This window comes from Mobula hypostoma, chromosome 3 (assembly GCF_963921235.1).
Source record: "Mobula hypostoma chromosome 3, sMobHyp1.1, whole genome shotgun sequence".
NCBI lineage: Eukaryota > Metazoa > Chordata > Chondrichthyes > Myliobatiformes > Myliobatidae > Mobula > Mobula hypostoma.
This window is the reverse complement of record NC_086099.1, coordinates 62,842,371-62,854,946: the sequence shown is the minus strand read 5'-3', so window position 1 is coordinate 62,854,946 and position 12,576 is coordinate 62,842,371. Positions and strand designations below refer to the sequence as shown.

At 41.6% G+C, this 12,576-nt stretch overlaps 1 protein-coding gene across 4 annotated transcripts in view; it reads right to left on the bottom strand.

Annotated features, from left to right (window-relative positions):
* Positions 1–12,576, bottom strand: part of tec (tec protein tyrosine kinase) — a 173,754-nt gene that overhangs the window by 63,609 nt on the left and 97,569 nt on the right. For 3 of the 4 annotated variants that reach the window (XM_063043186.1, XM_063043183.1, XM_063043184.1), the window contains 3 exons: positions 12,024–12,152; positions 9,595–9,632; positions 5,332–5,549 (listed from right to left, as the gene is read on the bottom strand). In XM_063043186.1, the coding sequence (XP_062899256.1) occupies positions 5,332–5,549; positions 9,595–9,632; positions 12,024–12,152 (385 nt within the window). The remainder of the gene's footprint in view (positions 1–5,331; positions 5,550–9,594; positions 9,633–12,023; positions 12,153–12,576) is intronic. The other variant, XM_063043185.1, reaches the window with a different exon arrangement.

Below are 12,576 nucleotides of genomic sequence, written 5' to 3'. Positions count from 1 at the left end.
CCCCACTCCTCATCTGCGGATACTGTCCTTGATTTCCCTTTCTTCCTTAGCACTTCCTCATCCGCACAATAGCCTACTAGTTCCCTTGTCAAGGCTGTGTCAGAGAGAGCTGTCTCTGCAAAACCCATCAGCCCCTTGCCTCGCTCCTGCGTCTGCACAAATTCTTTCCTGGCTACTACTACGTCCGTCCCAGCTCCCTCACTACCTCTTATCTCACTACACCCTGTCTCATACAAGGTTGGCAGAAATGTTTCAGCCAAATTCACCATCGCGGGCGGGGCCTCCATGCTGGCAGGCTGACCCGTCAATCTCACGACTGGGAACACGATTCCTCCGGCGATGTCATTACCGAGCAAGACTTCCACGTCTTTCATCGGTAATTCGAACCTCACCCCGATCGTGACTAGTCCAGAGACCAGGTTGCTCTGTAAATGTATCTGGTGCAAAGGGACTGACTCTGTCCCTTCCCCAACACCTTTGACCTCTACCTCCCCAGTCTGGGTCTCTGAGCTAAACTCTAATACACTCTTCAGTATTAGTGACTGACACGCTCCCGTGTCTCTCCAGATCCGCACTGGAACTGGTTTTAACCTCTTTTTCACTGACACCAGTCCGGCCGAGATAAACCTCTCGCGCCCTTCCTGGACTTTTTCAGACCTGTCCTTCCCTAGCGGTTCACTTAACAGCTCGATACAGCCATTCAAAATTTCCGCTTTTCCTTTCCCCGTCTCCTTCCTTGGGGCAAAGCACCTGGACGCAAAGTGTCCGACTTTCCCACAATTATAACAGACGACCCCAGGAGACTTCCGACCAGACTGCTCCCGGTCTACCTTATCCTTTTCACTAGTCCCCGGCTTACTTTCTGACTTTTCCGGCGGACTCTCCCCGCCGTCCTGACTACCCTTCTGGTAGCCTTTACTCGGGGCAACCTTCATTTTATGCGTCAACGCATACTCATCCGCTAACTTAGCAGTTGCGGCTAACGTGGCTGCCTCTTTCTCATCGAGGTAGGGTCTCATACCCTCAGGGACACAACCTTTAAACTGCTCAATCAGGATCAGCTGTAGCAGTCTGTCATAATCCCCCTCTACCCCTTTCGAGGCGCACCAACGCTCACAATATGTTTGCATCTCACGAGCAAACTCCAAATACGTGCGGTCCCACCGCTTCCTCGCATTCCGGAACCTCTGCCGGTATGCCTCCGGGACCAACTCATAAATCCTGAGGATGGCCTCCTTCACCACCTCATACTTCTGGGCATCTTCCGCGGATAAAGCGGAGTAAGCTTGTTGGGCTTTCCCTTTCAGTACACTCTGAAGTAAGACAACCCACTTATCCCTCGGCCATTCCTGACTTATGGCCACTTTTTCGAAATGGAGAAAGTACCGATCCACATCGGTATCGTCAAAAGGGGGAACCAGCCTAACCTCCTGGGTCGCCCGGAACCCTCCACCTTGGTTCGGCACGAGCCCCTGCTCGGCCCTTATCTTTAACTTCTCCAGCTCAAATTCCCTTTCCCTCTGTTTCTCCTCTCTCTCCAACTGTCTTTCTCTCTCTTGCCTTTCTACCTCTTTCTCTCTCTCCCGCCTTTCTAACTCTTTCTCTCTCTCTTTCTCCCGCCTTTCTAACTCTCTCTCCTGCCTTTCTAACTGCTTCTCTTCGTGTTCTAACTGCCGTACCCGGAACTCGTGCTCGAGTCTCAGTTTTTCAAGCTGTACCTGTACCGCGTCTCCAGCAGGTTTTTCAATAGACACCTCCCCCAGCTCACCTTGGGGAAACACACCTTTAGATACATAGTGCTCTACAATAGCTCTGTGTATCTCCTCTCTCCTCATTGTCGACTTCACCTTAACAAGATTCACCCGTTTGGCCACAGCTATCAATTCCGATTTCCTGGCATCCTCTAATGCCTCCAAGGTCGGCGCCTTTATAAATTCCTCAACCTCCATTTCTGCTGTTTGTCTTTTCTTTCTTTCGGGAATTTTAACCCAATCAATTTACTCCGTCCCAAATTTAGCGTTCAAAATCGCGGACGAGAACCCCACTTATGTTACGTACCCCGTAACTGGGTTGCCAAACCAGCAGAAATGGATCACTCAGTTGGAGTCTGGAGTACTAGAACTAAGAAAGTTTTATTGAAGAAACAAGCAACACAGTAATCGAAAGGATAATAAATGCAACAATTCAACAATGATAACCACACATGTGCACAGAATTAAGATAACAGCATCAATCAAGCTCTATCGTTGTCTAGGGGTAAATGACCAATTTCAAAATGACTCAAAGTTCAGTCCAGTTTGTAGTTCAGTTCGCAGTAATCGTTGTCATGGCGATGGACAAGGTGGGGAAGAGAGACATAGAATAGGAACAACTCATCATTCAGCACAGCTTCACTCACAGACCAGCGAGATGGCTCACAAACAGCATTTGGGCGGGTCCTTGGTGATGTCACCTGAGGTCACCGACTGTGACCCCTCCTCCAGATGCAGTCGATCCTCTGCAGTGAACCCGGCACCCAGGCAAGGGCGGACACACACCGGGTTCCCGCTGATCGTACCTTTCCACCCTGGTCGTTGTCTGGCACTTCTCACCCACTCGTGAGAAGCGTACCGCTTCCAGGGTCTCGTTACCTCGGGTGGCGTGTGTGTCTGTCTTAGCGAACCTGTCCCTTTTTATCCCCCTGCTGGGGTATCGCCTGTCCATCACTTCAAACAGTTCAGGGTTCAAAGGGGGGGAGCCGCTCCAGACAGCTCTTCCTCCCACATCCCTTCATTACACATCTCCAGACGCTGTTCCATTGTTCCTTATCTCTCCTTCCCCTGAGGGCAGGTAGCAGACCAACTGCTGATGCCACTGATGCTAGCCCAGGCCAGCAAACATCTTAATTTTATGTGTATTCTCGTAACAAAGGAAGGTTGAAAATCTGGCTGAGCAGTGAACCAACAACCTCTTATTCAATGTCAGTAAGACCAAGGAGCTGATTATTGACTTCCGGAGGAGAAAACCAGATGTCTATGAGCCAGTCCTCATCAGAGGATCAGAGATTGAGAGGATTAGTAACTTTAAATTCCTTGGTGTTATTTTTTTCTGAGTAACTATCCTGGGCCCAGCCCACAAGTTCCATTATGACGAAAACATGGCAGCACTTCCACCTCCTTTGGAGTTTGTAAAGATTCGTCATGATATCTAATACTTTGACAAACTTCTACAGATATATGGTGGAGAGTATATTAACTGGCTGCATCACAGTCTGGTATGGAAATACCAAAGCCCTTGAACAGAAAATCCTACAAAGAGTAGTGGATATGGCCAGGTCCATCATGGGTAAAGCCCTCCCCACCATTGAACACATCTAAATGGAGCGCTGGCACAGGAAAGCAGTATCTAACATCAGGGGACCCCCCACCACGCAGGTCATGCCCTCTTCTTTCCTACTGCCATCAGGGAGAAGGTAGAGGATCCTCAGGACTCTACCCACCAGGTTAAGGAACAGTTATTTCCCCTCAACCATCAGACTCTTGAACCAGAAGAGATAACTTCACTCAACTTCACTTGCCCCATCATTGAAATGTTGCCACAACCTATGGACTCACTTTCGAAGACTCTTCGTTTCAGGTTCTTGATATTGTATTGTTTATTTATTGCTATTATTTCTTTCTTTTCATATCTGCACCTGCATCTTTATCTGTACCTAACAGCAATTCCTTTGCTTGCATCTTGGGAAACAGCTCTATTTCTATCTTTAGTATCTCTATTTTACCCTTTCAGAGTTCTTTTGAAGACCCTGACCTGGAGTTACACGCTGACTTCAGTTCTTTGCGGGAATGGGACCCACTCTCAGAGTCTCAAAACTGATTACTATTCTATATACCAAGGATGTGGCTTAGAAGACTAGCGCGCCTTCAGGGTCTCGGGATTTTGTGGCTCTGGAGGCGACCAGACTCAAGGCTGGTGCCGCTGCAGGAAACTGGTGTGCCGTGGGAGACAGAATATCGAAAGCAGCAAGCTGGCTTCAGAGACCCAAGTGCTTTGGGCACAGAGCTCAGAAGAAACGATGCAACTGACTTTTACCATCATAAATCAGCGTGCTGTTTTGTTGTGTCTCCCCTCTCACTGTAAAACTGGTACACCTCCTTTTTCCTTGTTAGGGAGAGAAGGAGCCTATGATTATGTTGAATTACTGGGTGAACAAGTAGTCTTTGGAGTACTGCAAATCTGTGTCTTTATTGATACTTTGCTGCACGCTTGAGTGTTTGGTGGGAGGCACCAATGCTTTTTTTTGCTGGTGGGGGGTGTTGCTTTGCTGCTGTTTATGCGTGGGTGGGGGAGCTGGGAAGGGAATTAGGGGTTCTAATATTTAACTGTCATTCATTCTTTGGGGCACTCCTCTGTTTTTGTGGATGTTTGTGAAGAAAAAGAATTTCAGGATGTATATTGTATAGATTTCTCTGATATTAAATGTAACTTAGAAACTTTGCACAATTTGTTGTCTTTTGCACACTGGTTGAACACTTTGTTGTCTTTTGCACACTGGTTGAACACTCAAGTTGGTCTTTGTTAATTTTATTAGTTATTGTGCCTGCAAGAAAACAACTCAAGGTTGTATATGATGGCATATGTGTACTTTGATAATAAATTTACTTTGAACTTTGGGCATGGATATGGACATTGTAGAGGCAGAAGGGATCATTTTGATTAGTCATTTAACTAGTGTAGTGCAACATCACGAGTCGAAGGGCCTACTCCTGTGCAGACCTCTTCTATATTCCATGTTCTTAGAATTAGTATGACTCCAATAATCTTCTGTCCAAGTATTTGGAAATCCTGATGATTTGGCATTGGCTTAGCAGGTCCTGTTTCCCATGTTGTCTTTAAACTAGCCAAGGTCTTGGTTCCTGTATTCCATTTAAACTCATTGGAGCTCTGTTTCACATACTTAATTAAACTCATCTTGGTCCTTTCTCCCATGCTCTTATTAAACTCATTAGGGCCCCATTTCCTGTGCTGTCTTTAAAGACAGCACCTCCATTCCAGAAGATCCCAAAGATACTCAATAATTGGAGTTTTACTATACTTTGTATTTCAAATATTGCATGATGGTAATTTTATTAAAAATAATGCAGGTGATGAAACCTGAACAAACATGCTTGAATGATTCAAGCAGTATTTTTGGAGGGAGAAACAGAGTAAGTGTATATATTGCTAAATAATTTTATTATTCCAAAGGAAACATATAAATTGACATATAATGTATAACTATATTGCATTCAAGTCACATCCAGTGCTCAAGTATATTGGTTTCAAGTTACTAGAGTCAGTAGAATCACTTACCCATCCTTATCTCTTGCTCTCCACCAATGTATATCAGACTTTGTTAACAGTACATATTCTTCACCCTTAATCAGACTTAAATCATGGGGCTCTTGTGCTTCAAAGTCATACATCGCAAGAACGAGCTCAGCTTCTTCCTCTTCTTCTGCCACCTCCTCTTCATTATCTTCTGATAAATATTCAGAAGGCTTCCAGCCTCCTCCTGGGAGATTGTTAAGCTGTTGGTGAATATGAGAGAGTGAAAACTTTTCAATAAAAAGTAACTTGCATAGGTCAGATGCCATGAAAATCTTGCTAAAGTTAAGCTGCATTTTGTATTCAATTGTAAATTCTATTTTTACATTCTGTTTGTACTTGAATACAAAAACAAATTTTAACATGTACGGAAACACTGCTGGTCTGGAAAACTTTTTCCTTACCGAGATTTTAAAAGCAGAAAAATAATTAGTAGTTTTCACTATATACAAGCATGTATACCATTTGAATTTCAACTGAGTTTTGTGTTCTCTTAAGCAGTTAACTCTCAATTTATAACAAGAGAAACTTTTTTAGGCTGTTACTGAGAATGCAATCATCTGAAGAGAACAACCAGAGATTCAAAAGATCAGATTAAGAAAATTCAAGCATTTTTGACATATTACTATTACTACATATTACTACATATGTACATTACTACATATTACTACATATCCCTATATTAATGACAAGATATAATAAATCATTTTGCAAAAATTGTAGAAACAATAAAGTGGCAAGAAGATAAGAATACAGCTCAGAATAAACTAGGAAAAACAGACTACTGTGGAGCACTCACAGAAGGCATACAAGAGTATATAGATAGGTGAAATCAAGGCAAGCCATCTTGAAATTAATCAATATTGATTAACTGTATAACAAATATGAACAAATCTGTCAAAAGCTCTTTCATTGATACCACGTCAGTAGTGCCTTAATATGCCAATATCAAATAGACTGAATGTAATTCTGAAAATGGACTCTACCTTGCATAATCAATCAAGCCAAAACGAAATACAGTAAAACTCTGATAATCCCCTATCTGATCTGATCATTGGGATCATTCATACCAGGTAATGTTTGCTACGTTCTCTTTTGACTTGCCCGTACTCTGTTTCCTGCATTCCTTTTCAATTCACCGGGGTGATTCCCATGCTCCATGTCACTCAGGCCCCAGTTACTCTGCTTCCAGACCTGCAGTTCCAACCCTTTCATTAAGGTAACCAAGATCCTGTTTCTCACCCTCACTTTAAACCTGTCATGTTCACTGGAAAATGAATTACAATAATGCATTATATGTAAAAATATGTTCTAATATATTATGAAACAACGTCCAACAGTGTGGAAAATCTGCAAAACTGGAACTATCAATTTCCCAAATATGCCAGATTGTCTGAATTTTTCTGTTATCACTGAATATTGCCTCACCTGAACCAAACTATGGTTGTATAATGTTTTAAAAATTACAGGAAAATATTCTAAAACTTCTATTGCCCTATGCAAAAACTGCACTTCCTGCTGATCAGGAAAAATACAATGGAATTTAGTTAATTGGGCCTTCGGTTAATTAGGGCAGCCATTTACTTGGAACAACTCTAAAAGAATAAAAACTCATCAAGAAAATAGCTGGGATTCTCCTCATTTATTTGGGACACTATGCTGCTTAGCTGGGGCAGGAGACTTTTGCCGAACAATTTCTAACTAGCATCAGTCACATGTACTTGTGTGGCCATGAAACACTACACCATGCTTAGAGCAAGCAGATTTTAAACAGCATCAGTTGCATGTCTTTGTGTTCAAAAAGCAGTGATTTTTGTCTCTGATAGTTGATGCGAAATAAGCATTAAAATCATTCAGCCTGTTTTGCTCACTGCAGTTTCACGCATTCATGCTTGGAGATGTCAGTAATGGTCAGGACTGAAAATGAAATAATTTCACTACTTCATCAAGTTGTGAACTACGAAGAATTTGAAGGTATCAACAATCATCTTGAATGTTAATGAAAATATACGAAGGCAATCCATTGTTGAACTATGTGTCTGCGCTGCTTTTGTTCATTTACAGTCAATCAAACGAACATGGCAGCATACATTGGATGATTTCCTCTGTCAATAACTATTAGGATCTAAATCACAATTTTATAGGACTGCATAATTATTGGCAGTGTTCTAATTTGTTCAGTATTTCATCTAAATACATCATTTGTTACTCAGTTTGTCTTTTTATTCCCTTTTAACTATTTCCATGACACTTCAGCTAATTGAGCCAAAAGGTACTAGTCCCAACATGTCCCAATTAACCAGGATCCACTGTAATTCCCTTAACAGCCCTCATTCTGGCAAGAACCTTCCATTTTCTGACATCTACTACTCTAAGAGTTCAGTTCATTAGGATTCCTGACTTCTGACTGTTGCGATATTATAGACAATAGACAATAGGTGCAGGAGTAGGCCATTCGGCCCTTCAAGCCAGCACCGCCATTCACTGTGATCATGGCTGATCATCCACAATCAGTACCCTGTTCCTGTCTTCTCCCCATATCCCTCGACTCCGCTAACTTTAAGAGCCCCATCCAACTCTTTCTTGGAAGAAACCAGAGAATTGGCCTCCACTGCCTTCTGAGGCAGAGCATTCCACAGATCCACAACCCTCTGTGTGAAAAAGCTTTTCCTCAACTCCGTTCTAAATGACCTACCCCTTATTCTTAAACTGTGGCCTCTGGTTCTGGACTCCCCCAACATCAGGAACATGTTTCCTGCCTCTAGCGTGTCCAATCCCTTAATAATCTTATATGTTTCAATCAGATCCCCTCTCATCCTTCTAAATTCCAGTGTATTCAAGCCCAGTCGCTCCAATCTTTCAACATATGACATTCCTGCCATTCCTGGAACTAACCCAGTGAACCTACACAGCACTCCCTCCATAGCAAGAATGTCCTTCCTCAAATTTGGAGACCAAAACTGCGCACAATACTCCAGGTGGGGTCTCACCAGGACCTTGTACAACTGCAGAAGGACCTCTTTGCTCCTATACTCAACCCCCCTTGTTATGAAGGCCAACATGCCATTAGCTTTCTTCACTACCTGCTGTACCTGTATGCTTACTTTCAGTGACTGATGAACAAGGACACCCAGATCTCGTTGTACTTCCCCTCTTCCTAACTTGACACCATTCAGATAGTAATCTGCCTTCCTGTTCTTGCCACCAACGTGGATAACCTCACATTTATCCACATTAAACTGCATCTGCCATGCATCTGCCTACTCACCCAACCTGTCCAAGTCACCCTGCATTCTCATAACATCCTCCTCACATTTCACACTGTCACACAGATTTGTGTCATCTGCAAATTTGCTAATGTTACTTTTAATCCCTTCATTTAAATCATTAATGTATATTGTAAATAGCTGCGGTCCCAGCACCAAGCCTTGCGGTTCCCCACTAGTCACTGCCTGCCATTCTGAAAAGGACCCGTTAATCCCTAATCTTTGTTTCCACAGTACCCTACCCCCAATACCATGTGCTCTAGTTTTGCCCGTTAACCTCCTATGTGGGACCTTATCAAAGGCTTTCTGAAAGTCCAGGTACACTACATCCACTGGCTTTCCCTTATCCATTTTCATAGTTACATCCTCAAAAAATTCCAGAAGATTAGTCAAGCATGACTTCCCCTTCGTAAATCCATGCTGACTCGGACCTATCCTGCTACTGCTATCCAAATATGCCGCTATTTCATCTTTTATAATTGACTCCAGCATCTTCCCCACCACTGATGTCAGTCCTTATTAAGCTTATCATATTGGATATCATATTATCAAGCTAGATGAAAATTCTCATAAAATGGAAACTTGGAAACAATTAAAATATTAAATAAAAAATAAGAGTAGCAAAACCTGAAACATAAATAAGTTTTTGGTAGAAAGCTAAATATTGTAACTTTGAAAATAAATTTGCTTATATGAAGAGGATTTGTATTGATCATTTTGAATAGCTGAGCAGGCACAAAATGATTACTTTTATCCTTGTTTTTCTATGCCACTTTTGTGAGGCAATACCATAATAACTAAAATATTAGCTGGCCTGCAAAAGATGCTCAAACCACAACAGCAAAAGATTCAACATTCTAGAATTCCTTTTATTACTATCAGTTACATTTAGCTTGTATTACACTACAATAAGGGAACAGTCTAAAATAAGGCATGCAATAGTGAATTAAAATATAGACATGTCTTTTTTGTAATTTCTTACCATATCATCTGGTGTTGGTGGAAGTGGTTTACGACTAACTAAAAAGAAAATATATTGTTTTCAGAAGTATTAAAGCAGCTTCCAACAAAGTCAACAAAGAACGTACTTATCAATAGTCAGAATAATTCTGTTCATAAATTGATCAAACTTTCTAATGTTGCTGCACCTATTATCAATGAAATTCCCATTCAACTTAACCAATTCAAACATTCATGCAAAAGATTTATAATTATAATTATAATTGGCTCACAATTAGAATTTTAAAAAGTCTGGGAACATCACAAGAAGAACATTTGACTGATTGCATGATACAGTATTTACTTGGGTATGTGATGATCAACACCAACAAATGAATTTATATATAAATGGTGGTGATTAAATTTCAAAAGCATTCAGAAATATCCTTATATTAAAAGTAATAAGTATTCGTGGAGAAGATGGCGGCGCGATGACAGCCGGTGATGAATATCTGTTATCTGTCAAGTAGGGGACCGTGCACAATTCTGATTTGATGGAGACGGACGTGAGTGCATAGCGGAACATCTGGAAAACTTCTGAAATGTCTGCTTTGCTACCGCTGCTACTGTGTGGTATCCAGAATCTCTGGAGCTGTAGGCCTCGAAATCCTCGGCTTTGCGTGTTTCAGCGGCTGGGGAGAGGTCGAAGACGCTCGGCAGAGGATGGCGCTCGGGAGGCTGTATCGGGGAGGCTGGTCGGAAGCTCGGAGTTTTCGGACAGATGGACTCAGGGTCGGCTGGGGTCAGCTGCCTCCAAGGTATCGGCAAGTTGACAGTGCCTGGAGGTTTATGGCAGGGAGTTTCTCCCTTTTGCTGCCGCTATCGAGGACTCGGGAGTCGATCGACTCGAGGACTTTGAGACTATTTTTTTTTACTGTGCCTATGGACTGTTCTTCATCAAATTATGGTATTGCTTGCACTGCTGTAACTATATGTTATAGTTATGTGGTTCTGTCAGTGTTAGTCTTTGGTCTGTCTTGTTTTCTGTGATATCACGCTGGAGAAACATTGTATCATTTCTTAATGCATGTATGCATTTCTAAATGACAATAATCTAAAAAACATACAATAGTAAAGAAATAGAAAATTAATGTAACAAAGTCCAATTTTCCCCCAAAGAATCACAATAACAATCAGTCCTGAAACTATCCTGGACCCAATACACTAACACTATCACAAATAAGACACACTTGTGACACTACTTCATTAGACTCTTGAGCAGATTTGGTATGTCACCAAAGACTCTTGCAAATTTCCACAGATGTAAAGTTGCAGCTATAGAGGACCCTGGTCAGACCCCACTTGGAATACTGTGCTCATTTCTGGTCGCCTCACTACAGGAAGGATATGGACACCATAGAAAAGGTGCAAAGGAGGTTTACAAGGATGTTGCCTGGATTGGGAAGCATACCTTATGAGAATAGGTTGAGTGAACTTGGCCTTTTTTCCTTGGAGTGACGGAGGATGAGAGGTGACCTGATAGAGGTGTATAAGATGATGAGAGGCATTGATTGTGTGGATAGTCAAGAGGCTTTTTCCCAGGGCTGAAATGGCTAGTATGAGAGGGCACAGTTTTAAGGTGCTTGGAAGTAGATACAGAGGAGATGTCAGGGGTAAGTTTTTTTTACGCAGAGAGTAGAGCATGCGTGGAACGGGCTGCTGGCGACAGTAGTGGAGGCGGATACAATAGGGTCTTTTAAGAGACTTCCGGGCAGGTACATGGAGCTCAGAAAAATAGAGGGCTATGGGTAACCCTAGGTAATTTCTAAGGTAAGGACATGTTGGGCACAGCTTTATGGGTCAAAGGGCCTGAATTGTGCTGTAGGTTTTCTATGTTTCTATGTACAGTGGAGCATTCTGACTGATTGCATTACAGCCTGGTATGGAGCCTCCAATGCATAGGATCTCAAAAGGCTGCAAAGGGTTGTATATTCAGCCAGTTTTATCTCAAGTACAATCGTTTCTACCATCAAAGACTTGATAAGGCAGTGCCTTGTTAAACACCCTCACTAACCAAGACATTCCCTCTTCTCATTACTACTATCAGGAAAGAGTTACAGGAGCCTGAAGACCAAACTCAATGATTTAGAAACAGCTGCTTCTCCTCCACCATCAGATTTTCTTGTTATTCCTTTCTTTTGCACCCCCTCAATTACATCATTTCAATTTTCCAGCAATATTACAAAAAAGTACATATCAATTTTCCAAGAGTGATATTGTTGAATGTAATCCCAAAACATAACTCTTGTGCCCTATACACTTAGACCTATAGTATTAGGTGTACACAGATGGTAACAAACATAATTAATACCAGAATAAGAAGATTCAGCAACAACAATGACAGTTTCTCAATTTTAAATATCCCAATATTCAAACAGCCTTGTTGTCAGGCATGAGCAACACAATACTTACTATCACTAAACAGGTTATACTCCTCACAGCCTGGAGCAAGTTTGTCTGCTTGCCTGCAGCACTGCCACGATCCTTCTGTCCATAACTTTGGGTGATATTTTGGCATTATAAATTCATTATTTCTTATTTCTATTTAAACAAAATCAAAGTAGGTATAAATTCATGTCAAAGAATGACAGATGTTCACTTGAGCATATCTTTGATTACTGAAAATGTGACCACAATCCACGCTAATTTTCTAACTTTGGTTTAATGCAATAGTTCCTGATGTAGACTGAATATGTTCTTGTATGTCAGTTTTTAGCATTTGAAACTGAAACCTTCAGGTTTTAAATTAAACTACAAAGCCATACCAAAATTTAACATCATTACATATCCAATTAAAATGTATTTAATGTATATATATTTTCATTGTTTTCTTCAAATATACACCACTTTTTAAATGTGATAGAATAAGTTCAGGAATTAGCTAAATCAACTACTTTGGTTCCACCACAGTATGCAATTTTTTAACTCATCAGGTTTTGCTCTATGAAATTAATAACAGTTCCTA